The 27,369-nt window shown below is 44.7% G+C and overlaps 2 protein-coding genes and 1 pseudogene across 2 annotated transcripts; 1 reads left to right on the top strand and 2 right to left on the bottom strand.

The window, feature by feature from the left end:
- The first annotated feature begins 5,830 nt into the window (after window positions 1-5,830).
- LOC109778799 (large ribosomal subunit protein eL31) lies at window positions 5,831-7,911 on the top strand. The gene is made up of 2 exons (XM_020337380.3): window positions 5,831-6,078; window positions 7,453-7,911. Exons 1-2 carry the CDS (start codon window positions 5,987-5,989, stop codon window positions 7,730-7,732), a joined length of 372 nt encoding a protein of 123 aa, XP_020192969.1. The 5' UTR covers window positions 5,831-5,986; the 3' UTR covers window positions 7,733-7,911.
- Window positions 7,912-8,373: 462 nt separating this feature from the next.
- LOC109778798 (probable glucosamine 6-phosphate N-acetyltransferase 2) lies at window positions 8,374-11,144 on the bottom strand. The gene is made up of 2 exons (XM_020337379.4): window positions 10,570-11,144; window positions 8,374-8,768 (listed from the first exon to the last, which is right to left on the bottom strand). The coding sequence occupies exon 1, from the start codon at window positions 11,071-11,073 to the stop codon at window positions 10,582-10,584; it is 492 nt and encodes a 163-aa protein (XP_020192968.1). The 5' UTR covers window positions 11,074-11,144; the 3' UTR covers window positions 8,374-8,768; window positions 10,570-10,581.
- Window positions 11,145-12,260: 1,116 nt separating this feature from the next.
- The window catches only part of LOC141026115 (leucine-rich repeat receptor protein kinase HPCA1-like), a 139,235-nt pseudogene continuing 124,126 nt past the window's right edge, over window positions 12,261-27,369 (bottom strand).

Here is a 27,369-nt window from a genome sequence, read left to right as displayed (position 1 = left end):
GAAAATCACTAATCCGGAATTGTTTCGGAACGCGTTGAAAATTATTTGAGTGGGTACTGGAAATGTTCTAAGCCCACATAAATATTTTAAGTTCGAACGGGCGCTGAAAAATGTCATCGTGAATAGTGAAAGTGTATTTTGGGATATTTATGAAAAGCCACCTTTTGGGGCTTTTCCCAAAAGGCTTCTAGAAGGACTTGGGGATCAAGGAACCCCCTTTGGGGGGCCCCCATGAAAGTGGGACGTTGGAGGGTGCAGCTCCTCCATGGGGCTCCACTTGTCATCCCTTTATGCCCTTTATGCCCTTTATGTGTGACATAAAGTGTGGGCATTTTTGGGTTTTTCATGTGTCCCCTACCCCTTGGGTTTTCCTATAAATAGAGGTGGAGAGGCACTCTCCACACTCACTCTTTTCTCACATACAAGTGCCATTGCAATGATCTGGCTTCTCTCTCCCTCCCCACGAAATAGTTTCGTAGAGCCGAAAGGCTGTCTGGGTTCCGGCAGGAACTAGTTCTGGACGGCGAAGCCCTACTGGATAGATGACACCGTATGTGTGAAACTCTGTAGAGAGATTGTAATTTCGGTCTTAGTTTGAGAGTGCCTCCCGAAGGGCTGTCCATGTGACCGTCTGAGTTTCAAAGCTCCTCCCGAAGGGCTGTCTGAGTGACCGTCCGAGTTTCGAAGGTCCTCCCGAAGGGCTGTCCGCGACACCGTCTGGAGGACTATTCGACCACCTCCCGGAGGACTGTCCGAGGGGCAGATGAGGGTATACATCCTCGCGGTTGGGAGGTTGTAAAATCCTAGCTGCGGGGATCTGCACCGCCGATCGTCATCGACTCTACTTCCCGCTGCGCTACGAGTCGGTAACGAAAAGATCAAACCATGTATGCAGTCTCCATAGTGGTCCTGGGCTGGTGCGTAGGTCGGAAATTTTTTGTTTTCTGCTGCGTTACCCTACAGGACTTGCCTCACTCGGGGAGATCTTCACAAAGTAGGCGATCTCCTTGCCCTTACAAACTTCTTGGTTCAACCCCACAATCTTGTCGGAGGCTCCCAAGTGACACCTAACCAATCCAGGAGACACCACTCTCCAAAAGGTAATAGATGGTGTGTTGATGATGAACTCCTCGCTATTGTGCTTCAAATGATAGTCTCCCCAACACTCAACTCTCTCACACAAATTTGGCTATGGTGGAAAGATGATTTGAGTGGAAAGAAACTCGGGGAAGGCTAGAGATCAAGATTCTTGTGGTTGGATCGGAATGTCTTGGTCTCAACACATGAGTAGGTGGTTCTCTCTAAAATGAGTAGTGGAAGTGTAGGCACGTTCTGATGGCTCTCTCTCAAATGGAGAAGAGGGCGGAGGGGTATATATAGCCTCCACACAAAATCCAACCGTTACACAGATTTGACCCAACTTGGTCAGACCAAATAGAAGAACTCGGTGAGACCGATTCAGTTCAAAATGTGAACGTTAGGAATCTCGGTGAACCGACTGGAACATCTCGGTGGGACCGATGTGCTAGGGCTATGGCAAAACCTCATCTCGGTGAGACCGATTGCTTGAACTCGATGAGAACGAGCAAAGAGCAAACAGAGAGTTGGTCAAGCAAACTTGGTGGGACCGACTGCACATTTCGGTGAGACCGAAATGATTACAACAGCCAACAGAGAGTTTGCAGGGCCATCTCGGTGAGACCGAAATCCGTATCGGTGTGACCGAATTGCCTAGGGTTTCTGGGAGTGGCTATGTCAAATGAACTCGGTGGCGCCGGATAGGTGAAATCGGTGGGGCCGAGTTTGACTTTCTGAGTTTTGGACATATGTGGAAATGAGAAAGTGGCTGAGGGTTTTGGAGCAATATCACTAAGCATTTTGAGCAAGTAGACCATTAAGCAACACCTCATCCCCTTTTAATAGTATTGCCTTTCCTCTGGACTCAATGTAATATTGGATCACTAAAATAGAAATGAAGAGTCTTGCTTTTGCCAATCTTTGTCCTTAGCATTTTGAGGGGTCCACATCTCTAGTCCATGCCATGCCAATCATTGAACTTTATAAAATATTTAACTTGAATGAATATTAGTTCAGTAAGCTATATATTATTATGAATTACCAAAACCATCAGGGGATTAGTTGCGCTTTCAAAGGAGTTTATGTGTTGACGAAGGTGTTATTCAAGGAATTATCCAAAGATTGGTCATAGAGAAGACATAATACAAGGTTGATCAAGACTAAGTCAAAGAGTGAATCAAGTTGATTAACACACAAAGCGTACAAGATGTACCGAAAGGAATCAAGTGATCCCATGTAACATCCCAAATTTTCAATTTGGAATGTTATACATTAGATCATCATTGCATAGCATATTTTATTGCATTTTGGCAAATCCTCGTAAATCCTAAGCAAATCTACCGGAAATCAGATGAGTTGATTTGTATTTTGTCTCAAGGACCCTCGGAGAGAGTTGGGGATTTTTCCCGGTTTTCATATTTGATTTTTATCAAATAATAAAACGAGGATTTTTGGTTTTAATTATTTTTCTCTCCGAAAAATATTTCATATTAAAATAAATGAGAGGAGAAAATATGACTTCTCCAAAATAATTGAAATATTGGAGGAAAAATATTAAAATCAAATATTTGATTTTATTCGGATTTTATTTGCAATTTTAATTGCATTAGAAAATTGCACGTTTTCAAAACTGCATTTTTGGGCCAAGAAAATGTTCATCTCGTTCTAATTATTTTAATTAGACGGTGAAAACTTGTTTTGGCATTTTTGGATTTTTATTTATTTTTCTACGATTTTTTTTAGTTCGGCGGAATTATTTAAAAAAAATCGCCCGAGCGCCGACTGGGCCGAAGCCCAGCCGACGGCCCAGCTCCTCAGCCCACCCCGAGTCGTCCCCGACCTGGAGACGACAGCGCCGCCACCGCCGAGTCCCGCACGGCCACGCCGCCGCCCCTAGCCCCTTCCCCAAGCCGGAGCACCCCCCTACTATATATACTCCCCCACCCCGCCGCCTCTCCCTCACCCCGTTCCCGCACCCGCCGACGCCGAAAGCCCGCCGCCGGAGCCGCCCGACCCCGCCGCCGAAGGAGCCGCCGCCCCGGAGCCCGTACGCCGCCGCCGACGTCGCCCGAGCCCTTGCCGCCCCTCGCCCGACCCCGCCGGAGCCCGTCCCGACGAGGTAGCTGCAGCCGCCGCCGACCGCCCGGTTTTAAAAAAACCGCTCGTTTTTTTCGAAACCATAGGTTTATTTTTTTAGATCGGTTTATTTTTTTTTGGTTTAATTAATTAGTGAACGTTCACCGATCTGTTCGTTTTAACGAACGAGTTCGTCGGTTAGCCGCAGTTAACGAACGTCCGTTCGTTTGACTGTTCGTCAGTTTTCTTTTTCGTCGGTTTTTCCGCGGTTATTCCAGATCGCGATTTCTGATCAGATTTTCGTTCTGGTTTAACTTTTCGCTCGTTTATCGGAATCAGGCGATTCAAGCGCCTAGAGTTTCGTCTCGAAATTCTCTTTCTGTTTAACCAACTCAAACAAGTTTTTGCTACTGTAAAATTTGACTTAGATCCAGATTAGTAAACGAATCTTGTTTCTTTCGCCGTTTGACTTTCGTTGCTTCGTTTGATTTGATTCTTTTTGCAAACCGGAGTTCTTAAGTTGAACTTTCTGGTTAGATCTTTTATTTGAGTTTTACCTGTGCATTTGATGAGTGCTTATTGTATGCTTGTTTGTTTGCGATAGAGTACCCGGAGTGCGCCGCTTGCTACTTCGAATCTCTAGGTTTCACGGATCATCAGCAAGGCAAGTAACACTTTGATCATACCTCTTTTACTACCCAGTTTTATTGCATTAGACAAATCCTCAAACATTGCATGGTTAGGATCTAATTAAATTGTGGGCATTGGGAAGTAGTTGAGGTAGTACCTATTACCTGCTTTATTATCAAACCCTTGAGAGTTACTTCTACGTTTGCTCATATTGCTATGCTATGCTTGTAGGCGTGGATTGGATTTGAGAGATATTCACGATAGATGTGAGATTGTTAATTAATGGTTAAACTTAAGGTGGCAACTAAAACTCACATCTGGGTGGATTGAGATACCTGGGTATTCCAGGATTGCCTGTTTTTCTTTTGGACCGCCACCCAGGTTCAAAGGGATCATGAGATTATTCATGCTAGAAACTTCCGTGTGCAGCCACAAGCTATTATGGGCTCTAGCATAGTTGATTAAGTCGTGTGAACTCTTACAGTGGTAGACTAGCAGATGTAGGGGATGTAGGTGTCCCGGTCTACTCATCGTAAGGTGCTAACGCTTCAGAAAGACTGTGTCTCGGTCATCCGTTTCTCAAACATCATGTAGTGCGAGAATCAAGCGGAGGCGATCGAGTCTTGTGGGGAAAAGTGCACAAACCTCTGCAGAGTGTATAATCTAATCATGGTTAGCCATGTCCCCGGTTATGGAGATCTTGAGTATCTAGTACTTGGATTATCATGTGAATCTCATCATGTTACTTTAATTAATTTTGTTGGGTTAATGATGATACTTAATTGTGATTGAGAATGCTGTCAACCATTCTCAATGTTTAACAACCACCATGATAGTTAAATAAAATTTATTCCTTTGCAGTAGGGAAAAATTGGCTTTTTGCAGAACAGTAACCATAGAGCCTTCTACCAGCCAAATATGCATGTAGTGATAGTATCATTCTGTTCATTACTCTCTATGTGTTATTTTGCCAGCATATTCCATGTGCTGACCCGTTTTCGGGCTGCAACATTTCATGTTGCAGACTTTTCAGATGACGAGTAAGGTGCCTTAGGTCGTGGTCTTATACTCAGTGATGCCGTTGGAGTTGATGGACTCACTTATCTTCCAAGTCTTCCGCTGTTATCGTATTTAGATGGCCTTAAGCCATATTTATCATACTTATTCTCTTTTGAGATACCCGTTGTAATAAGTGTGTGATTGCTACTCTGTTATAAATCCTCCATTTGTACTGTGCGTGTCAGCATTACTGATCCAGGGATGACACTGGTGCACAGCAGCACAGACTGTTTGAGGTCTGGTCGCTACATCCCATGGTATGGTAAACATTTTCGAGTACGGCGGCAGCTCGCGCGGCTCGCGGGCAGCGACCGGAAGTCCGTGGCGAGAGCTGAAACTTCTCTCCCGCCAACCCTTTTTGTTTTGGAGGACCCTGCAAAAAGAGGGAGGGATCCGGTAGATATAGCGGATTCGGCCCGAACTATGCAGGATCCCGAAAAAAATAGCGGATGAGTGATTTTACAGGATCTGTTCGGGATGGAAAATCGGCACCCATCCACAATATCAACTATTATTATGAACCGGTTTGCGCGATGGGCGAGAGATGCTCTTAGTCTGTTTGCTCCATAAAAAAATGGAAAAGAATAATAGCAAATTGGACGATTTGCTTCCTCTCGATTGCCAATGCTATCCTCCAAAATCTTGTTTATTAGGGAGAACAAAGTTTACCTAGTGTGTCGAAATAATTAACAATTCAGCCGTACCCATTTTTGGCCATGACCTAAATCTTTGCTTTTGCTTAGATTTTTTCCCCCGATGTGACTATGCTCCTTGGTCAACGTCACTCCATTTTTCCAGCCAGAATTCGCCAAATTATGTGGAGGCAAACATTAATCAAAGTATCAAACTACCGGCAACAAAGTTTTTGGTGGGATTCGCTCGGGCCCAAAACCAAACACACTCCAATTTCATAACAGATTCACCTACAAAAAGAAAACAAAAACATAACACATGGACGAAGGGCCTACTTAAACGGGCCGTCACGAAACATTCCGGAGAGGCCCAGTCAGCCAGCAAGCCCTAATTTCCGCCCTATAAAGCCGCGACCCCCTGCGACCTGGCCTTCCCCACTAGGGTTTATCTCCTATCGCCGCAGCCTCCACCGAAGCCAAGAGAGGAGCAGGGCGAAAGGAGGCCGTCGGAGATGTCGGAGAAGAAGCGCGCCCCCGGCCCGCGCAAGGACGAGGTGGTGACCCGCGAGTACACCGTCAACCTCCACAAGCGCCTCCATGGATGGTATAACCCTCCCTCCTCACCCACCCCCTCCATTCCCGAGCTCCGCGCTCCCAGTAGATCCGCTAGTCAGATTCCACCTCCGCGCTTCACGGGGTGTCGCCATGGCGCTTACGGGCTCGCCTGGTGGATTTGCTGGTGCGAAAAGGTTGCTGCCTGCGAGCACTATGTGGGCTCGCGAATGGCTGTTGCACCTGTATGGATCGAAATCCTTCCAGCTAGATGATACTAGGGATCGCATGACCGAGCGGTATCCCGATCTCTTGGTTTCTGCTCTTGTATCTGATCCCACATTTTTTTTCACGTGGATCTTCGATCTGTACCATTCTATTAGGTGTTAATCGGGTATAGTCAGGTGTCTGCCTTCTAAATCATGTGGCTTCGCACAGTTACATGCTCGAGAGATTAACTCCGCTCATCGTTACACGTATGGCTTCTCTTGGTGCTACTATGTGTTCCATTTGGGCTGTATATTTCGCATTGATATTGTCTGTTATTTCTGGTTTCTATTTGTTTTTTAATATGGTAAGTTTATTGAGCAATTGTACCCGGACATAGTCAGGTATCTGTCTTGAAATTGTGGTTGATACAGTTACTTGTCCGGTACATTGATGTTGCTCATCGTTACATGTGTTGCCTCCATATGCTTTCACGTGTTCCATTTGGGCGCTACATTAAAACTAAACTTTATTATCTATTTGATCGTATAATCTGCCCATTATGTCCGTTCATAGTCAGGTATCTGTCTTAAAATTGTGGTTGATACAGTTACATGACCGGTAAATAGATGTTGCTCATCGTTACATGTGTTGCCATCAAGTGCTACCACGTGTTCCATTTGGGCTCTACATTGAAACTAGATTTTGTCATTTGATCATAGCTTGTCCATTATGCCCGGTCATAGTCAGGTATCTGTCTATAAATCTAGTGGTTGATACAGTTACATGCCCGGTACATAGATGTTGCTCATCGTTACACTTGCTGCCTTCATATGCTGTCATGTGTTCCATTTGGGCTCTACATTGAAACTAGATTGTTACTTGATCTTATAGCTAGTCCATTATGCCCTGTCATAGTCAGGTATCTGTCTTTAAATCTTGTGGTTGATACAGTTACATGCCGGGTACATAGATGCTACTCATCGTTACACTTGCTGCCTTCATATGCTGTCATGTGTTCCATTTGGGCACTACATTGAGATGAATTATATTTTCTCCACAATTGCTTTGTTTTGTTTGTGTTTATATATATATATATATTACATTTCTATGTTGCTTGTGTTGTAATGTTCCATCTTTCTTTCTCATGCTTTCTTTGTGGTTTACAAAATCCTCTATTTGTATCTATCACTAATGGCAACTTCATTCTATTGAACAGCACCTTCAAGAAGAAGGCACCAAATGCCATCAAGGAGATCAGGAAGTTTGCACAGAAGGCCATGGGAACCAACGATGTCCGCATTGACGTGAAGCTCAACAAGCACATCTGGAGCAGCGGCATCAGGAGTGTCCCTAGGAGAGTCCGTGTCAGGATTGCCCGCAAGAGGAACGACGAGGAGGATGCTAAGGAGGAGCTGTACTCTCTGGTCACAGTTGCTGAAGTCCCCCAGGAAGGTCTTAAAGGTTTGGGTACCAAGGTTGTGGAGGATGAGGACTAAACCCCCTGTCTGTCGTATCGATCAGTTAGAACTTAATACATATCTGCTGAGAGCATATTGGGAAGTCTTGCTTTAGCTTATTGTTATCTACTGTTCATGATGTTCCATGACTTCTTGATAGAAGATTTGAGACGTTGGATATTTTGTTCAAGTGCTTGAAGTTTTGACTTGTTGTTTGACTCTGGTCGTTCCGTCATTCCTTGTGATGATATTACCATTGAGACTGGTGAACTCTAGGAACTTCATAGGTTTGAGAATTCTTGATCGTAGATCTTAATGAGGAACTCACTTGTGGCAATGAGTTGAGATATGCGCCTAGTAAATCGTGTAGTTCTTGAAAGCAAAAGCTGAAATCCCCAGCTTCCCAGGGTCAAGCAATTGAGGGGATGCGTCTAGCCAAATGTGGATGATCATATGTAGACAGCCATGGTACAATTGTGGTCAATGTGCAGAGAGTGATTATCTTCCTGTCAATTCATTCATTAAGGAACTGTACTCATCTTGACGTCAATTCATTCATTAAGAAACAGCCAAAAGACAGGAAACACTAATGTTCGGATGAGCTTCTAGCTTTAGGAGGCTTCATGCTAGAACCATGGTCTGGCTAGAATCCTTCCTAGATGATCTTGAGAATTCCTGCGTGGCAGATTATAATATTCCTAATGATTAATAAAGTCCACAAAGAGACTTTTGTGTGGTTTCACACTCTATCATCGAGTTACACCGTCGTAAGCAAATGAGTCTACAAAAAGTGGTAATCATATCGACCTCGGTAAACTAGCCGGCATGTTATTCTGGAGCCATTGTTTGGTATAGCATCTAACGTGGGTGGTATAACATCCAATTCGAATGGAGGGGAATGAGAGCTCAGCAGTACCAGCCCGTGATAGAAGTTTGTATTTTCTGGAAAAGAATTTAGCTCCAAGGATGCTTCTCAATGGTCCATTGTGATACTGGAAAATCAGCCAGGTTAAGAGCTGCACCCCATGACAGTACTAATTTCTTCAGAATGGATTGACTATTAGCCATGAATTACCTGTGACAAGAAGATGAAGTTACGTATAAGATCTCGAAGGTATTTCAGCACATGTAATCAAACACCAAATGATCAAGTACAAACAAAACTAACATTATTTTTTATATACAGAGCAGGATTTTCAAAAATAGAGTACTGGATAACAATATGGAAGCAAATGTTGCAGATTCTTATTCAACAAAACTGGAAGGTGGAACAATCGTATCTGCTGTGACCGCTACGTTGACCCTGTTAACTCAATTGAATTGACTTGGAAACCAAATAACAATTGAAACAACATAATTATTTTTATCATGACCAAGGAAGTTGGGTGTAAAGCAAACTAGAAGGTTATATTGCAAGATTTATATTTCCACACAACCTATAATGGGAAAAGAGATTAGCAAATGCCCACGATAGAAATTAGTTTCCAATGAACTTGTGAAGATAATAACTCTTCATGTGATGATTAACAAATTGGTTTCCAGTAACCTTTTACAAGTGCCGAATGCTGAAGGTGTTGAACTGGCTTGTAAGTTGTAATGTCTTGGGTACCAATTTGGCAAATTCAAACTGTGGTTGGGTCCCGACTCCGAGTGGAGGATAGTACTCGCTCAGTCACATATCACCGGCAGAAAATGGAAGTGAAAAATATAAGCCAATAAGCATTGCAGAAACAAACCCATAAGTGTCTGACAAGTCATCATCAACTAGTAATTGCTACTCCCTCCGTTCGTAAATACAAGTCTTTTTAGAGGTTTCAAATGGACTACAACATACGGATGTATATTTTCATATTTTAGAGTGTAGATTCACTCATTTTGCTCCGTATGTAGTCACTTGTTGAAATCTCTAAAAAGACTTACATTTGGGAGCGGAGGGAGTACTTATCAAGTTATCATGTTCCTGCAAATGCACAGGCTATCTTGATACCGTCTCGAGGACCCTAGCAGTGTCACGCAGCTGCGTAGAACCATAAAAGCATGCACTCCACAAAATGTCTCAAATCATAGGGTGATGCATGTTGAATATTCACAAGGGGCATCAGTTGGCCAATCTCTAAAAGTGAAACCTCAAGAGCCTCGGTACCAAAAGTTCTTTCAGCAACAATCACTGTACACTGTTAGACAGGGTTACCTTCATGACACATAATTTGATTGAATAGGCATGATTATGTGTCTATGCTAGCTCATTTGGTAAATGCCTAGAAAGATTTGATTCACTATAGCAGCTCCTACCAGGTACTATGATGGTGTTATGGTTTACCATCTACAGTAATATGCATAGAACTTCATTCAGCTCTAACAGAAAATCCCCGGTTCACTTGTCCTTGGTTGGCAAAGCTTAGCCTGACAGCTTTACTGACTGAAAGAACTAGTAGTAACTTTCGAGATTTACACTAGTAGGCAATGTTCAGGATATCGGTAACTGGTACCGCATCGTTCAGGTGCTGAGTAGGGATAAATAGGCGAATCAGCAGTTAATCCGCTGATAAATCAGTTACTATCGGCTATTCGGTGATCCACCTGAGTAGCAATGAACTGACCGAGATGCCGATTAACTGGCCGATATTTGGAACATTAGCAGCGACAGGATCATCGCTGTTATTTAACCTGACAATATAGCACGGAATTTTCGTTTGTGAACGCAGCAGAAACAGGCCAAAGCCATACAGCCACATCATAAAGTTGGGATTCCATAAATAGCATTCTCAGTCACTAACACGGACAAGTTCAGAGTAATGATAGTATGATAACAGATTGCCACAGACAAACGGATAGATGCGATGGGGCAAAGAAATGCAGTCTCTGTTGCGCATTACCCCATGGATGGATCAGAAGTACACGGCCATCTGAACCCCCTTCTCCACGAAGCCGCATTTGGCGTAGTAGGCGCGCAGCTCCGGGGTGCAGTCCAGGATGACCTTGTAGCAGCCGGCCCCCTTCGCGATCTCCACGAGGCGGCGCACGACGCGGAGCCCGAGCCCCCGGCCGCGCGCGGCGGCGTCGACCACCACGTCCTCCACGTGCCCCACCTTGCCGCCGCCGCGGAGGAACTTGCGCTCCACGAAGAGGCACCCCGTGGAGAGGATCCGCCGCTCCGGAGCCGCGGCGGGGTCCTCGGCCACGAGGATGACGTGGTCGTCGCCGAGGGCCGCGAGGTCGGCGAAGCACGCGGCGAACTCGGACTCGGTAAGGTCCGGGCAGGAGGAGAGCTGGGAGAGGAGGGGTAGGAAGCCCCTCTCGCGGTCGGCGATCTGTAGGCGGCGGATTTTGACGGAGTCGCCGGTCTCGGTCGCTGCGGGTTCCGGCGAGGTGGATGCCATCTGGGTCCGAGAGCTCGGGACTGAAGCGGGTAGCTTCGGCAAGTGACACGCCTTTTTTTTTCTTGTGCTGCACGATGCGTGAGCCGTTGGAGGGCGCATCAACGCCCTCGATTGGCCATGCCGATTTTGCTATCAGTGCTACAACTGCAAACAAAGCACGTGCAGGCTTAGAAGCAACCCACCCACCCCCCCCCCCCCCCCCCCCCGTTTCAAGCTTAGTTGAAAAATGAGAAATCTTCGATGCGATCATTCGCCTGACAATGACTTAGACACGACACGGACAAGAAGAAAGAGAAGGGCAATTGAGAAAGGCGAAGAGGGATAGAGGGGGAGGGGGAAGCAAAGGATGTGTGTAAGGGTTGAACGTCGTGGCGACAGCCACCGCAAAAGGGAGAAGAAAAGGACGTGGACAACAATGGATTGAGGGTTGAGGCTCCAGTGAAAGAGAGAGGCTGTCATGAGAACAAAACGTAGGAGAAGAAGTTGTGTAGGGGAAACAAATAATCATACCTTAGGGCGCGTTTGGTTGCCCACGAAACCGCAACCAGGCACAGTTGGGCCACGAAATGTGCGTTTGGTTGCCCAAATAGTGCCCTGGCTCGTATCTGCACGAAGCTTAAAGCAGCCCTCAAACTGCCGAATCGGCCGTTCCTAGCGAGTCAGGCTGAGGGCGACGCGAGCTCGCACGCGAGGGGCCGGGGCCGGGGGGGGGGGGGGGTGCAGCCGAAAGCGAGTGGGGATGGCGAGAGATGGAAATCGGGCGCGGCGACACAACGCCAAATCTAGGCTCACCACCCCCACCCATTTACTCGGTCACCACTACCTCTAAGGACAACCACTTCCTCTAGCCTCATTAACACCGGCGGCGGCAACTCATATCTGTGCAAGCGGCGGTAGCAGATCCGGTAGTAGGAGCTGCTGCTGCTCTTCCATTTGGCCATGGCCCCCCTTCGTCGTCCTCGTCCCCGCCGGTAAGCAACACCGCCTGTCCCCTAAGTTAAGTGCGTTGTTAGGCCATTAGACAAGGTGTAGGATCGATTTTCCCATTGCTCAACGCACCCTCGATATGGACTAGGTTATAGACGCACGGATGCGGCTGGTACTTCAGGGAGGAGCACTAATAGCTATGATTCAGGCATGGGTCATGTTCATGCACAAGAGAGCTGTTCGTCGTGCTGAGAGACCTGTCAACCAATAATCGATATGAAGAACCTTAAAAAGATCCTAATTTTACCAGAGGTGAAATGACAAATAGTTGACAATGTAGCTTTTCCATCAATGATCTTACCCCTTGCAAAAGGATAGCTTTGGGCGTTGAAATAGAATGGACCGAAAATATGGGGTGGCTTATATGTTTGACTGCTCAGAAGGAACCCAGTGTCAGAAATATCCTGCTCCCCAAACTGAATCTTGCCGTTGGGGAACACCTCCAAGCTCATCCGCAACCGCAAGTAGTTGGTCGCATCAAAGAAGGGGTTCTGAAGAGCAATTGAGTCGACTGGGGCCTTGAATGACAAGAGCTTGGTCTTCATATCGTTTTCGAGTAGAAGATAGTACGATTCATTGCTGAGGTCAGAAAATGATGGTGCTCTCAAGGACAGTATGCCCTTGTACGGCACAGCGCACACGCAGCTTGGGCTCAGAAGCTGGCTCGAGAGGCATTCGGATGGCAGCCCAGAACAGTTCTTTTTGGTAGCATATGGTGGCGCGTCGGGGTTAGACGACTGTCCCTTGATTTTGCAGTATTGCTCGTTGTTCCCTGTGTTGCATATTGGATTTCCTGAAGGCACTATTTACTCTTCCTGAAAGTCTGTGACGAGAACATATATGAAAACTTTTAATCCGTCAAGGAACTTCTAGTTTAGTTTAGTTTTTTTTTTTTTGCGACTGAAGGAACTTCAAGTTGTGTAATGCAGAGTGTTTTTACATGAGTTTCTTGTTATATTTCGTTCCCCCAACAGTGATCTTTTTGATCTGATTATCCTGCAAATCAATTGTTTGGAGCTGAGTACCGAAGTCCGACCCAATATTTAGGGTGCCGTTGAAGCGGTTGCCCCGAAGCTTCCTGAAATTGCCAGCCAGTAACAGTTTAATTGAATGTGGATAATTGTATGATCATATGTACTTGTACATTTATCAGCTAGCAAGTAGCAAGCCCTCACAGTGTCTGAATTGCAGGAAGCCTGAAAAGTTCTTGCGGGAGCTGTCCGCTGATGCGAAGATTTTCTATGTATCTGGAAGTGTTTGACAAAAAACTACCACTTTAGGGGTTCGCGTCCCACAGAACTACCACTTCAAAAAAGTGACCGAAAACTATCAAAATTTTCTAATTTTGTGACTAAAACCTACCACATTCAGATACTGACCGGTTTAGACGATTAAAATGCGTTTATGACATGCAGGCCCACAATCTTCTTCTTCCTCCTCTCTCTGGCATATCCTCAAACATGTCGTGTGCACCCGCACCTGAGGGCAAGCAGCCGCGCGCCTCCCCATGGCCGGCCGCCGCCCGCAGCCGCGCGCCTCCCCATGGCCGGCCGTCGCCCGCAGCCGCGCGCCTCCCCATGACCGGCCGCCGCCGCGCGCCTCCCCATGGCCAGCCGCCGCCTGCAGCCGCGCGCCTCCCTATGGCCAGCCGCAGCCGCGCGCCTCCCCATGGTCGGCCGCCGCCCGCCGCACGTCATGAGCCTCCACGACTCGGCCGCGACGAACCCCCGCACGGCGCCCTCCTCCACCACCCGCGCGGGGGCCCTACCCAGCACCCCGCCGTTGGTGCTTTCGAGGACCGCGTCGGTGGCGCGCCCTCGCGGCCCGCCCGCGTCAACTCGCTACTCCGCGCCGCGCGGCTTGAGCCGGAGGAGCTCGTCTTCGACCTCCGCTCCGATCTGGTCGACGGCTCCCTCGTAGTCAACCTGCCCTGCCTGCGCCGCGCCACCTCCTCCTCATCCTCCGCGTGCCCGACGACGCAGAATTCGGGCAGCAGCAGTCTCGCCCAGCAACAAGGGCTCGCCGCGATGGTGGCCTCCCTTCGGCCTCCCTCTCGCCTCCGGCGACGACCGCCGGGGAGCCGGGATGCACAGAAGCTGTTTGTGGAAATGCCAAAGAAAGATAAAGAGAGGAGGAAGAAGAATGACGTGTGGGTCCCACCTGTAATAATGGTCAACTGGACGGTCAACATGTTTAAATCGTCTAAACTGATCATTATCTGAAAGTGGTAGTTTTTAGTCACAAAATTAAATTTTTTTGGTAGTTTTCGGTCACTTTTTTTAAGTGGTAGTTTTGTGGGACGCGAACCCCTAAAGTGGTAGTTTTTTGTCAAACACTCGGTATCTGGAGTCAATGATAATTCAGATAATTTGCCCTTTTTTTCTTTAACAAAAGACCAGAAACTTACAACGAAGTCAAAGACGGCGAAGCAGTGAACCAGGCTGGAGAATCGGATGCGCTGAAGCTGTTGTTACTCGTGTCCCTGTGAGGCTGTGACGGAGTTGCTCATGATTTAATCACAACTCTATTCATGTTTTCAGAACGGAAAGGTGAATTCAATTCATCGCTTACACGAAGCTAAGTGCACCCATTCCTGTCAGGTCTGGGAGTGGGCCAGTGAGCCGATTGTTTTCTAGATGGCTAAAGCCAAACGAAGAGATAATGGAGGGGGAGTAAGTTTCCTCATATGTATAATTGATACTAGCAAAAAAACAGAAGCATAAGCACACAGGGGACTCACAGTTCAGCAAGGTTGGTAAGGTTGTTGATGTTTGTGGGGACTGGCCCAGACAAATGATTGTTGTTGTCGAAACGCCTGCGTTGATTGAACTTCATGATTGGAATCAGGTATGCATGCTAGTACCATAACAAGTTCATATGTTTACACTTACAGAACTTCTAGCACATTAAGAAGGCCTAAAGTAGGCGGGATGCTACCAGAGAAGTTGTTGTTGTCCACAAGACTTGAAAAGATGGAAGAAATCGGTTAAATACAGGAATGCACTTACAAATTCAGGAGGTTACGGATTAAGGATTTTGGATAGTCTAACAAATGTATCAGCTGAAGGAAATATGCCCTAGAGGTAATAATAAAGTTATTATTTATTTCCTTATATCATGATAAATGTTTATTATTCATGCTAGAATTGTATTAACCGCAAACATAATACATGTGTGAATACATAGACAAACAGAGTGTCACTAGTATGCCTCTACTTGACTAGCTCGTTAATCAAAGATGGTTATGTTTCCTAGCCATAGACATAAGTTGTCATTTGATTAACGAGATCACCTCATTAGGAGAATGACGTGATTGACTTAACCCATTCCCTTAGCTTAGCACCCGATCGTTTAGTATGTTGCTATTGCTTTCTTCATGACTTATACATGTTCCTCTGACTATGAGATTATGCAACTCCCGTTTACCGGAGGAACACTTTGTGTGCTACCAAACGTCACAACGTAAATGGGTGATTATAAAGGTGCTCTACAGGTGTCTCCAAAGGTACTTGTTGGGTTGGCGTATTTCGAGATTAGGATTTGTCACTCCGATTGTCGGAGAGGTATCTCTGGGCCCACTCGGTAATGCACATCACTATAAGCCTTGCAAGCATTGTGACTAATAAGTTAGTTGCGGGATGATGTGTTACGGAACGAGTAAAGAGACTTGCCGGTAACGAGATTGAACTAGGTATCGAGATACCGACGATCGAATCTCGGGCAAGTAACATACTGATGACAAAGGGAACAATGTATGTTGTTATGCGGTCTGACCGATAAAGATCTTCGTAGAATATGTGGGAGCCAATATGGGCATCCAGGTCCCGCTATTGGTTATTGACCGGAGACGTGTCTCGGTCATGTCTACATAGTTCTCGAACCCGTAGGGTCCGCACGCTTAAAGTTACGATGACAGTTTTATTATGAGTTTATGTATGTTGATGTACCGAAGGAGTTCGGAGTTCCGGATGAGATCGGGGACATGACGAGGAGTCTCGAAATGGTAGAGACGTAAAGATCGATATATTGGACGACTATATTCGGACTTCGGAAAGGTTCCGAGTGATTCGGGTATTTTTCGGAGTACCGGAGAGTTACGGGAATACGTATTGGGCCTTATTGGGCCATACGGGAAAGAAGAAAAAGGGCCTCAAGGGTGGCCGCACCCCTCCCCTTGGTCTGGTCCGAATTGGACTAGGGAAGGGGGGCTCCCCCTTCCTTCCTTTCTCTTTTTCCCTTCCTCTTTTCCTATTCCATATGGGAGGTGGAATCCTACTAGGACTAGGGAGTCCTAGTAGGACTCCACACTTGGTGCGCCCCCTCCTAGGGCCGGCCTCCTCCTCCCTTGCTCCTTTATATACGGGGGCAGGGGGGCACCCCAGAGACAAAACAATTGATCCTTGAGATCTTTTAGCCGTGTGCGGTGCCCCCCTCCACCAAATTACACCTCGATAATATCATTGCGGAGCTTAGGCGAAGCCCTGCGTCGGTAGAACATCATCACCGTCACCACGCCGTCGTGCTGACGAAACTCTCCCTCAACACTCGGCTGGATCGGAGTTCGAGGGACGTCATCGAGCTGAACGTGTGTAGAACTCGGAGGTGCCGTGCGTTCGGTACTTGATCGGTCGGATCGCGAAGACGTACGACTACATCAACCGCGTTGTGATAACGCTTCCGCTGTCGGTCTACGAGGGTACGTGGACAACACTCTCCCCTCTCGTTGCTATGCATCACCATGATCTTGCGTGTGCGTAGGAATTTTTTTGAAATTACTACGTTCCCCAACAGTGGCATCCGAGCCTAGTTTTATGCGTTGATGATATGCACGAGTAGAACACAAGTGAGTTGTGGGCGATATAAGTCATACTGCTTACCAGCATGTCATACTTTGGTTCAGCGGTATTGTGAGATGAAGCGGCCCGGACCGACATTACGCGTACGCTTACGCGAGACTGGTTTCACCGTTTGGAGCACTCGTTGCTTAAAGGTGACTGGCGGGTGTCTGTCTCTCACTTTAGTTGAACCGAGTGTGGCCACGCCTGGTCCTTGCGAAGGTTAAAACAGCACCAACTTGACAAACTATCGCTGTGGTTTTGATGCGTAGGTAAGAACGGTTCTTGCTAAGCCCGTAGCAGCCACGTAAAACTTGCAACAACAAAGTAGAGGACGTCTAACTTGTTTTTGCAGGGCATGTTGTGATGTGATATGGTCAAGACATGATGTGATATAATGTGTTGTATGAGATGATCATGTTTTGTAACCGAGTTATCGGCAACTGGCAGGAGCCATATGGTTGTCGCTTTATTGTATGAGATGCAATCGCCATGTAATAGTTTTACTTTATCACTAAACGGTAGCGATAGTCGTAAAAGCAATAAGTTGGTGAGACGACAACGATGCTACGATGGAGATCAAGGTGTCGCGCCGGTGACGATGGTGATCATGACGGTGCTTCGGAGATGGAGATCACGAGCACGGTGCTTCGGAGATGGAGATCACAAGCACAAGATGATGATGGCCATATCATATCACTTATATTGATTGCATGTGATGTTAATCCTTTATGCATCTTATCTTGCTTTGATTGACGGTAGCATTATAAGATGATCTCTCACTAAAATTTCAAGATAAAAGTGTTCTCCCTGAGTATGCATCGTTGCAAAAGTTCTTCGTGCTGAGACACCACGTGTTAATCGGGTGTGATAGGCTCTACGTTCAAATACAACGGGTGCAAAACAGTTGCACACGCGGAATACTCAGGTTAAACTTGACGAGCCTAGCATATACAGATATGGCCTCGGAACACAGAGACCAAAAGGTCGAGCGTGAATCATATAGTAGATATGATCAACATAGTGATGTTCACCATTGAAACTACTCCATCTCACGTGTTAATCGGACATGGTTTAGTTGCTTTGGATCACGTAATCACTTAGATGATTAGAGGGATGTCTATCTAAGTGGGAGTTCTTAGGTAATATGATTAATTGAACTTAAATTTATCATGAACTTAGTCCTGATAGTATTTTGCAAATTATGTTGTAGATCAATAGCTCGCGTTGTTGCTTCCCTGTGTTTATTTTTGATATGTTCCTAGAGAAAAATTATGTTGAAAAATGTTAGTAGCAAAGATGCGGATTGGATCCGTGATCTGAGGATTATCCTCATTGCTGCACAGAAAAATTATGTCCTTGATGCACCGCTAGGTGACAGACCTATTGCAGGAGCAGATGCAGACGTTATGAACGTTTGGCTAGCTCAATATGATGACTACTTGATAGTTTAGTGCACCATGCTTAACGGCTTAGAATCGGGACTTCAAAGACGTTTGAACGTCATGGACCATATAAGATGTTCCAGGAGTTGAAGTTAATATTTCAAGCAAATACCCGAGTTGAGAGATATGAAGTCTCCAACAAGTTCTATGGCTAAAAGATGGAGGAGAATCGCTCAACTAGTGAGCATGTGCTCAGATTGTCTGGGTACTACAATCGCTTGAATCAAGTGGGAGTTAATCTTCCAGATAAAATAGTGATTGACAGAATTCTCTAGTCACCATCACCAAGTTAGTAGAACTTCGTGATGAACTATAATATGCAAGGGATGGCGAAAGTAATTCCCGAGCTCTTCGTGATGCTGAAATCGACGAAGGTAGAAATCAAGAAAAACATCAAGTGTTGATGGTTAACAAGACAACTAGTTTCAAGAAAAGGGCAAAGGGAAGAAGGGGAACTTCAAAAAGAATGGCAAGCAAGTTGCTACTCAAGTAAAGAAGCCCAAGTCTGTACCTAAGCCTGAGACTAAGTGCTTCTACTGCAAAGGGACTGGTCACTGGAGGCGGAATTGCCCCAAGTATTTGGTGGATAAGAAGGATGGCAAAGTGAACAAAGGTATATTGGATATACATGTTATTGATGTGTACTTACTAATGTTTATAGCAACCCCTCAGTATTTGATACTGGTTCAGTTGCTAAAGAGTAGTAACTCAAAAACGGGAGTTGCAGAATAAACAGAGACTAGTAAAAGGCGAGGTGACGATGTGTGTTGGAAGTAGTTCCAAGATTGATATGATCATCATCGCACACTCCCTATACTTTCGGGATTAGTGTTGAAACTAAATAAGTGTTATTTGGTGTTTGCGTTGAGCATGAATATGATTTGATCATGTTTATTGCAATACGGTTATTCATTTAAGTTAGAGAACAATTGTTGTTCTGTTTACATGAATAAAAACCTTTTATGGTCATACACACCAACGAAAATGGTTTGTTGGATCTCGATCGTAGTGATACACATATTCATAATAATGAAGCCAAAAGATGCAAAGTTAATAATGATAGTGCAACTTATTTGTGGCACTGCCGTTTAGGTCATATTGGTGTAAAGCGCATGAAGAAACTCCATACTGATGGGATTTTGGAATCACTTGATTATGAATCACTTGATGCTTGCGAACCGTGCCTCATGGGCAAGATGACTAAAATGCCGTTCTCCGGAACTATGGAGAGAGCAACAGATTTGTTGGAAATCATACATACAGATGTATGTGGTCCGATGAATATTAAGGCTCGTAGCAGGTATCATTATTTTCTGACCTTCACAGATGATTTGAGCAGATATGGGTATATCTGCTTGATGAAACATAAGTCTGAAACATTTGAAAAGTTCAAAGAATTTCAGAGTGAAGTGGAAAATCATCGTGACAAGAAAATAAAGTTTCTATGATCTGATCGTAGAGAAGAGTATTTGAGTTACGAGTTTGGCCTTCAGTTAAAACAATGTGAAATAGTTTCACTACTCATGCCACCTCGAACACCATGGTGTAATGGTGTGTCCGAACGTCGTAATCGTACTTTATTAGATATGGTGCGATATATGATGTATCTTACCGATCTACCACTATCATTTTGGGGTTATGCATTAAAGACAGCTGCATTCACGTTAAATAGGGCACCATCAAAATCCGTTGAGACGACGCCTTATGAACTGAGGTTTAGCAAGAAACCAAAGTTGTCGTTTCTTAAAAGTTTGGGGTTGCGATGCTTATGTGAAAATGTTTCGTCCTGATAAGCTCAAACCCAAATCGGAGAAATGTGTCTTCATAGGATACCCAAAGGAGACAGTTGGGTGCACCTTCTATCACAGATCCGAAGGCAAGACATTCGTTGCTAAGAATGGATCCTTTCTAGAGAAGGAGTTTCTCTCGAAAGAAGTGAGTGGGAGGAAAGTAGAACTTGATGAGGTAACTGTACCTGCTCTCTTATTGGAAAGTAGTTCATCACATAAATCTGTTTCTGCGACACCTACACCAAGTAGTGAGGAAGTTAATGATAATGATCATGAAACTTCAGATCAAGTTATTACTGAACTTCGTAGGTCAACTAGATCAAGATCCGCACCAGAGTGGTACGGTAATCCTGTTCTGGAGGTTATGTTACTAGACCATGACGAACCTACGAACTATGAAGAAGCGATGGTGAGCCCAGATTCCGCAAAATGGCTTGAGGCCATGAAATCTGAGATGAGATCCATGTATGAGAACAAAGTGTGGACTTTGGTTGACTTGCCCGATGATCGGCAAGCAATTGAGAATAAATGGATTGTCAAGAGGAAGACGGACGCTGATAGTAGTATCACTATCTACAAAGCTAGAATTGTCGCAAAAAGGTTTTCGACAAGTTCAAGATGTTGACTACGATGAGAGTTTCTCACTCGTATCTATGCTTAAGTCTGTCCGAATCATGTTAACAATTGCCGCATTTTATGAAATCTGGCAAAGGGATAAACAAAACTGCATTCCTTGATGGATTTATTAAAGAAGAGTTGTATATGATACAACCAGAAGGTTTTGTCAATCCTAAAGGTGCTAACAAAATATGCAAGCTCCAGCGATCCATCAATGGACTGGTGCAAGCATCTCGGAGTTGGAATATACACTTTGATAAGTTGATCAAAGCATATAGTTGTATACAGACTTGCGGTGAAGCCTGTATTTACAAGAAAGTGAGTGGGAGCACTACAGCATTTCTGATAAGTATATGTGAATGACATATTGTTGATCGGAAATAATGTAGAATTATTCTGCAAAGCATAAAGGAGTGTTTGAAAGGAGTTTTTCAAAGATAGACCTCGGTGAAGCTGCTTACATATTGAGCATCAAGATCTATAGAGATAGATGAAGACGCTTGATAAGTTTTTCAATGAGTACATACCTTAACAAGATTTTGAAGTAGTTCAAAATAGAACAGTCAAAGAAAAGAGTTCTTGCCTGTGTTACAAGGTGTGAAATTGAGTAAAGACTCAAAGCCCGACCACGGCAAAAGATAGAAAGAGAATGAAAGTCATTCCCTATGCCTTGGCCATAGGTTCTATAAAGTATGCCATGCTGTGTACCAGATCTATTGTATACCCTACACTGATTTTGGCAAGGGAGTACAATAGTGATCTAGGAGTAGATCACTGGACAGCGGTCAAAATTATCCTTACTGGAAGAAGGATATGTTTCTCGATTATGGAAGTGACAAAAGGCTCGTCGTAAAAGGTTACATCGATGCAAGTTTTGACACTAATCTAGATGACTCTAAGTCTCGGTCTAGATACATATTGAAAGTGGGAGCAATTAGCTAGAGTAGCTCCATGCAGAGCATTGTAGACATAGAAATTTGCAAAATACTTACGGATCTGAATGTGACAGACCCGTTGACTAAAATTATCTCACAAGCAAAACATGATCACACCTTAGTACTCTTTGGGTGTTACTCACATAGCGATGTGAACTAGATTACTGACTCTAGTAAACCCTTTGGGTGATGGTCACATGACGATGTGAACCATGGGTGTTAATCACATGGTGATATGAACTATTCATGTTAAATCACATGGCGATGCGAACTAGATTATCGACTCTAGTGCAAGTGGGAGACTGAAGGAAATATGCCCTAGAGGCAATAATAAAGTTATTATTTATTTCCTTATATCATGATAAATGTTTATTATTCATGCTAGAATTGTATTAACCGCAAACATAATACATGTGTGAATACATAGACAAACAGAGTGTCACTAGTATGCCTCTACTTGACTAGCTCGTTAATCAAAGATGGTTATGTTTCCTAGCCATAGACATAAGTTGTCATTTGATTAACGAGATCACCTCATTAGGAGAATGACGTGATTGACTTGACCCATTCCGTTAGCTTAGCACCCGATCGTTTAGTATGTTGCTATTGCTTTCTTCATGACTTATACATGTTCCTCTGACTATGAGATTATGCAACTCCCGTTTACCGGAGGAACACTTTGTGTGCTACCAAACGTCACAACGTAAATGGGTGATTATAAAGGTGCTCTACAGGTGTCTCCAAAGGTACTTGTTGGGTTGGCGTATTTCGAGATTAGGATTTGTCACTCCGATTGTCGGAGAGGTATCTCTGGGCCCACTCGGTAATGCACATCACTATAAGCCTTGCAAGCATTGTGACTAATAAGTTAGTTGTGGGATGATGTGTTACGGAACGAGTAAAGAGACTTGCCGGTAACGAGATTGAACTAGGTATCGAGATACCGACGATCGAATCTCGGGCAAGTAACATACTGATGACAAAGGGAACAACGTATGTTGTTATGCGGTCTGACCGATAAAGATCTTCGTAGAATATGTGGGAGCCAATATTGGCATCCAGGTCCCGCTATTGGTTATTGACCGGAGACGTGTCTCGGTCATGTCTACATAGTTCTCGAACCCGTAGGGTCCGCACGCTTAAAGTTACGATGACAGTTTTATTATGAGTTTATGTATGTTGATGTACCGAAGGAGTTCGGAGTCCCGGATGAGATCGGGGACATGACGAGGAGTCTCGAAATGGTAGAGACGTAAAGATCGATATATTGGACGACTATATTCGGACTTCGGAAAGGTTCCGAGTGATTCGGGTATTTTTCGGAGTACCGGAGAGTTACGGGAATACGTATTGGGCCTTATTGGGCCATACGGGAAAGAAGAAAAAGGGCCTCAAGGGTGGCCGCACCCCTCCCCTTGGTCTGGTCCGAATTGGACTAGGGAAGGGGGGCTCCCCCTTCCTTCCTTTCTCTTTTTCCCTTCCTCTTTTCCTATTCCATATGGGAGGTGGAATCCTACTAGGACTAGGGAGTCCTAGTAGGACTCCACACTTGGTGCGCCCCCTCCTAGGGCCGGCCTCCTCCTCCCTTGCTCCTTTATATACGGGGGCAGGGGGGCACCCCAGAGACAAAATAATTGATCCTTGAGATCTTTTAGCCGTGTGCGGTGCCCCCTCCACCAAATTACACCTCGATAATATCATTGCGGAGCTTAGGCGAAGCCCTGCATCGGTAGAACATCATCACCGTCACCACGCCGTCGTGCTGACGAAACTCTCCCTCAACACTCGGCTGGATCGGAGTTCGAGGGACGTCATCGAGCTGAACGTGTGTAGAACTCGGAGGTGCCGTGCGTTCGGTACTTGATCGGTCGGATCGCGAAGACGTACGACTACATCAACCGCGTTGTGATAACGCTTCCGCTGTCGGTCTACGAGGGTACGTGGACAACACTCTCCCCTCTCGTTGCTATGCATCACCATGATCTTGCGTGTGCGTAGGAATTTTTTTGAAATTACTACGTTCCCCAACATCAGCTTCATGTGTGAGTTGAAAATCCGGCTTAACATTCACCAAATCCTTTGCCTTTATTTATTCTATTATTTTGATATAGATCAGCTGAAAACAAAACAAAAATACTACTACGTTGGGACAATGACCCACCTTTCTCTACTCAACCTGTCATCTTCTCTCCTCGCTCCTTGGGACAAATAAGACTATTTATTAAGTGATAAACAAGAGAAACTAGTGATATTATCTAAGCTTCTGGCCATGTCTGATTGGCATTCAAGTCTGCCTTCCATTGCTTGAAAAGGCCTAGCACCGTAAGTAGCAATTGGCTATGTCCAAACTCAAACGTCGTATTTTATCTAAGCACAGGAGTCGTAATAAGGAAAGAAGACATAAGAATGGGAAGTATCCACTAGTTATAACGTAGTATAAAGAGAGCTATTTCATGGATCTTGGTCACAATAAAAAGAATCCAATAATGATCTATCAACTAAATGAGTTTATTATATAATCCCGTATCTTCAAGGTTGTTAAGATGATTTAGTAGATGTGTCGGTATCGTTTTCATCTGCCATTGGGAGTGACTACTTTGCTAATCTATCCTTTTATCCTTCTTTTCGGAGACAAGCACATATTACCGTAACCTAGTGATTAATATATCCTGTTGGTACTACTTCGTCGAGCAATCAATCCTTTTTCCATTCTTGTTCTGAGGTTGTCAGCTTCCTCCGATGGTACCACTTGTACTCTCTGTCGGAATCTGTAGACATAGTTTATGGGCGTCTTTAAAAACTGATCGACATAGTTGTCACACACAAACCTGCGCAACGGCTTTGGAGTAAAAGAATCTCCTGCCCGGTCACACACATCATCTCGAGCGCGGAATCTACTACTCTAACAAGATACTCGGCTCGGGTAAATCATGCTTTCATTATGCGAGGAAAGTGAAAGGAAAGAGGGAAAGGGAGACACTGGGCAATCCGGAATCGATGAAATCACTGTTTTTTCGCCTTGTAATATGTCCGGTTACATTCCAAAGATGAATCAGACCAAGAGATAGATAAGCGCTATGGCAGACACATGAAATAAGAATTTGAGAAGTAATGATCAACTTTATGGATCCATAGGTAGATTCACTTGTGAAGCTATGGGATGGGACAAGATTCAAAAGTACGAAAAGTAAGTTAAGTGGGACGCTGAGTTCATTGCTGCGATCGAGGGTCCAAAGCCAGCCAATTTGATGACCGCGTAGGAACAGGTTCCGAATGCTCACAATAATGTAGTTGGAAATGACAAAAGGCTCCTAAATTGATACCTAATAATAGCTTAGCAGCTCCTTCGTTTTACTAAAGAGCCAAGTTCAGACAAGCAACTCGGAAGGAGGAATGTGTTGAGATGCCTATGCCTAAGAGAGATAACCGGAGGACGTATGATAGCCGAGAGGATGTCGGTAAACGACGGAATTTAAGGAGTTGTTTTTGAATTCGGCATGGCATATTTCATTTTTTTTAATGAGAACGTCGTCTCCTTGCTTACCCGCCTGGCCAATGGAAGGAATTAATTACCTTGGTCAGTCAGCGAAAGAAAGAATTGATCCAGTTCATCATCCCAATCCTTCCTATTAGTTTCATTAATTAATTCAGCCCCAGAGTGTTGGCAATCAAGGGCCAAGAAAGAATCCCAAGTCTATCCTATCTCGCCACGGTCGAAAGCACAATCCCTTTCTCTTCCTATACCGAAATCGTCGTTTCATTCCTCCGCAACTTCTATCGCAGACATGATCCAATCTACCTTGCAAGACAGATTAAGATATAACTTAAGGCTTTCCCAAGCTGGCGCATAACCTCTGGTAGAGGCATTCACCCAGAGACAGAGAAGTGGGAAACCGCGGATGAAAAGAATACCAAGGTCTTTGATATCAAATTTCTACGCGAGCTTTCTAACTAAAAGGAATCTCTTATTCATATGGCATAAAATGGAAAAGCTTGATGGAGATTTCTTCTCAATTTCCATGGTACAGTCCCTTTGCATGCTACAGTTCCATTACTTACTACCTGAATTTGCTATATACGAAATTATGACATCTACGGTACTTGTCTTCTACTTCTGGTGGAAGCAATTCCAAAGGTGAAGATAATACTAAGCCGAATAGTAATGAGGGGAATGCAAAATCTAGCAAAGGTAAGAAGGGTCAAGGAAGAATAGCAGTGACTTATAAAAGGAAAGCACCGAATAAAAGGAAGGAGACCCGTCTTGATTTTTTGCATGTGGTCAATGCGTTTGCTAATTGATAACTGTCTAATCTTAAGATGGTTTTGTGGCACGTTACAAACATACATATACAGTCGAAATATAGTTGTGTTGAGTTAGGTTGAAGAATTTTTACCAGATTTTTAAAATGAGATATAGTGCTTTCTTTGTTCGGTAGGAGATTTTGCACTTTCATATTCTAGTTCCTCATTTGAGCGTTCTTTTGCTCTGTTGGTGGGGCATAAACTCATAAATAGTTTTTGTTTTTTCTTTAAATAATAGTAAAAGTATGCATTCAAGTAGTAGCTTTTTCTAAATAGTCGAGTAAAGTCGAGTAGGGCTGGCAACAAGGACTAGGAAGATACGGGCTAGTTTTTTTAGGGGAAGGCTTTATGCAAGATATGCATGTGAGTAGGTCAGTATATGCGTATTTGCCAATAGAGGAAAACACGTAGTAAGTAGGCTTGCTTTTTCGTAGGGATAGGTAGCTTGACAAGGGATGCCTGGGATAGCACATAGGAAAAGTATAGAAGGAAAGGCGGCGGGAAAGTAGCCATGGTCAAGGTAAACAAGTACTAGGTCTTTTCTTTCCGAAGCAAGTCAAGGACAACTAGGTCAGTCTGGGGGGGGGGGGCAATCCTCTAGATCGATACTTCTCTTCCACAAACTAAACCAATTAATAAACAATTTACAGAGTATTCTTGCATTCCTATCTGGTCTGCATCTCTCCTACCGAAACTATAATATAACCTTAATGGAAGGGCCCTGGTTTTGCCTTGCCAAACCGACAAATCCAAAAATTGTAGATGAATTCATCGGGCTTAATGTGTGATTTCGTTATAAGTGAACAGGCATCGTCGTCCAGCCGTGTCGAGTTGGGATTAGAGGAGAGAGCTCGAATGGATAGGTCCAGTGAGGCGGGTGTGGAGCACGAAGGATTAAGAAGGTCCTCTTTATTTCCGGAATCAACAAGAAAGACTTAGTAGCCCAAATAAAGTAACCCTTTACCCCTCCCGAGTCTATCGTATCCATAGTTTCAGTGGGTATCGAACTGCGAAGTGAGGAAGCTATTTCAATTGAACGGGCTTACTTTCTTACTTGGTTCTTTTGTAGAACAACCTTGGTATGAAGCTAGACGATTCAAACTATATAAGCATAAGCAATTCAAACTAGACATTTCGACCATCATCCCACCCGAGAAATAATAAGCAAAGAGCTCGTAAGTCGGGCATAGAGAAAGCGACTCCTGAGATTGAGGGGGATAGGATACTATCTCCTAGCGCATATATGAAACGATAGCTGGTTTTCTACCGGGGGGGGGGGGGCTTTCGATTGTAATTTTTACAATTAGTAGTTCTTGCTTTCATAAACTCATAGTTAGTGTAGTTTGGTGTAGTCTTTTTTTCCGGGACGAACTGGATTCAAACC

The sequence above is a fragment of the Aegilops tauschii genome, chromosome 6 (assembly GCF_002575655.3).
Source record: "Aegilops tauschii subsp. strangulata cultivar AL8/78 chromosome 6, Aet v6.0, whole genome shotgun sequence".
Taxonomy (NCBI): Eukaryota; Viridiplantae; Streptophyta; class Magnoliopsida; order Poales; family Poaceae; genus Aegilops; species Aegilops tauschii.
Note: the sequence above shows the minus strand (reverse complement) of the source record. Positions and strands in the feature narration are given on the sequence as shown.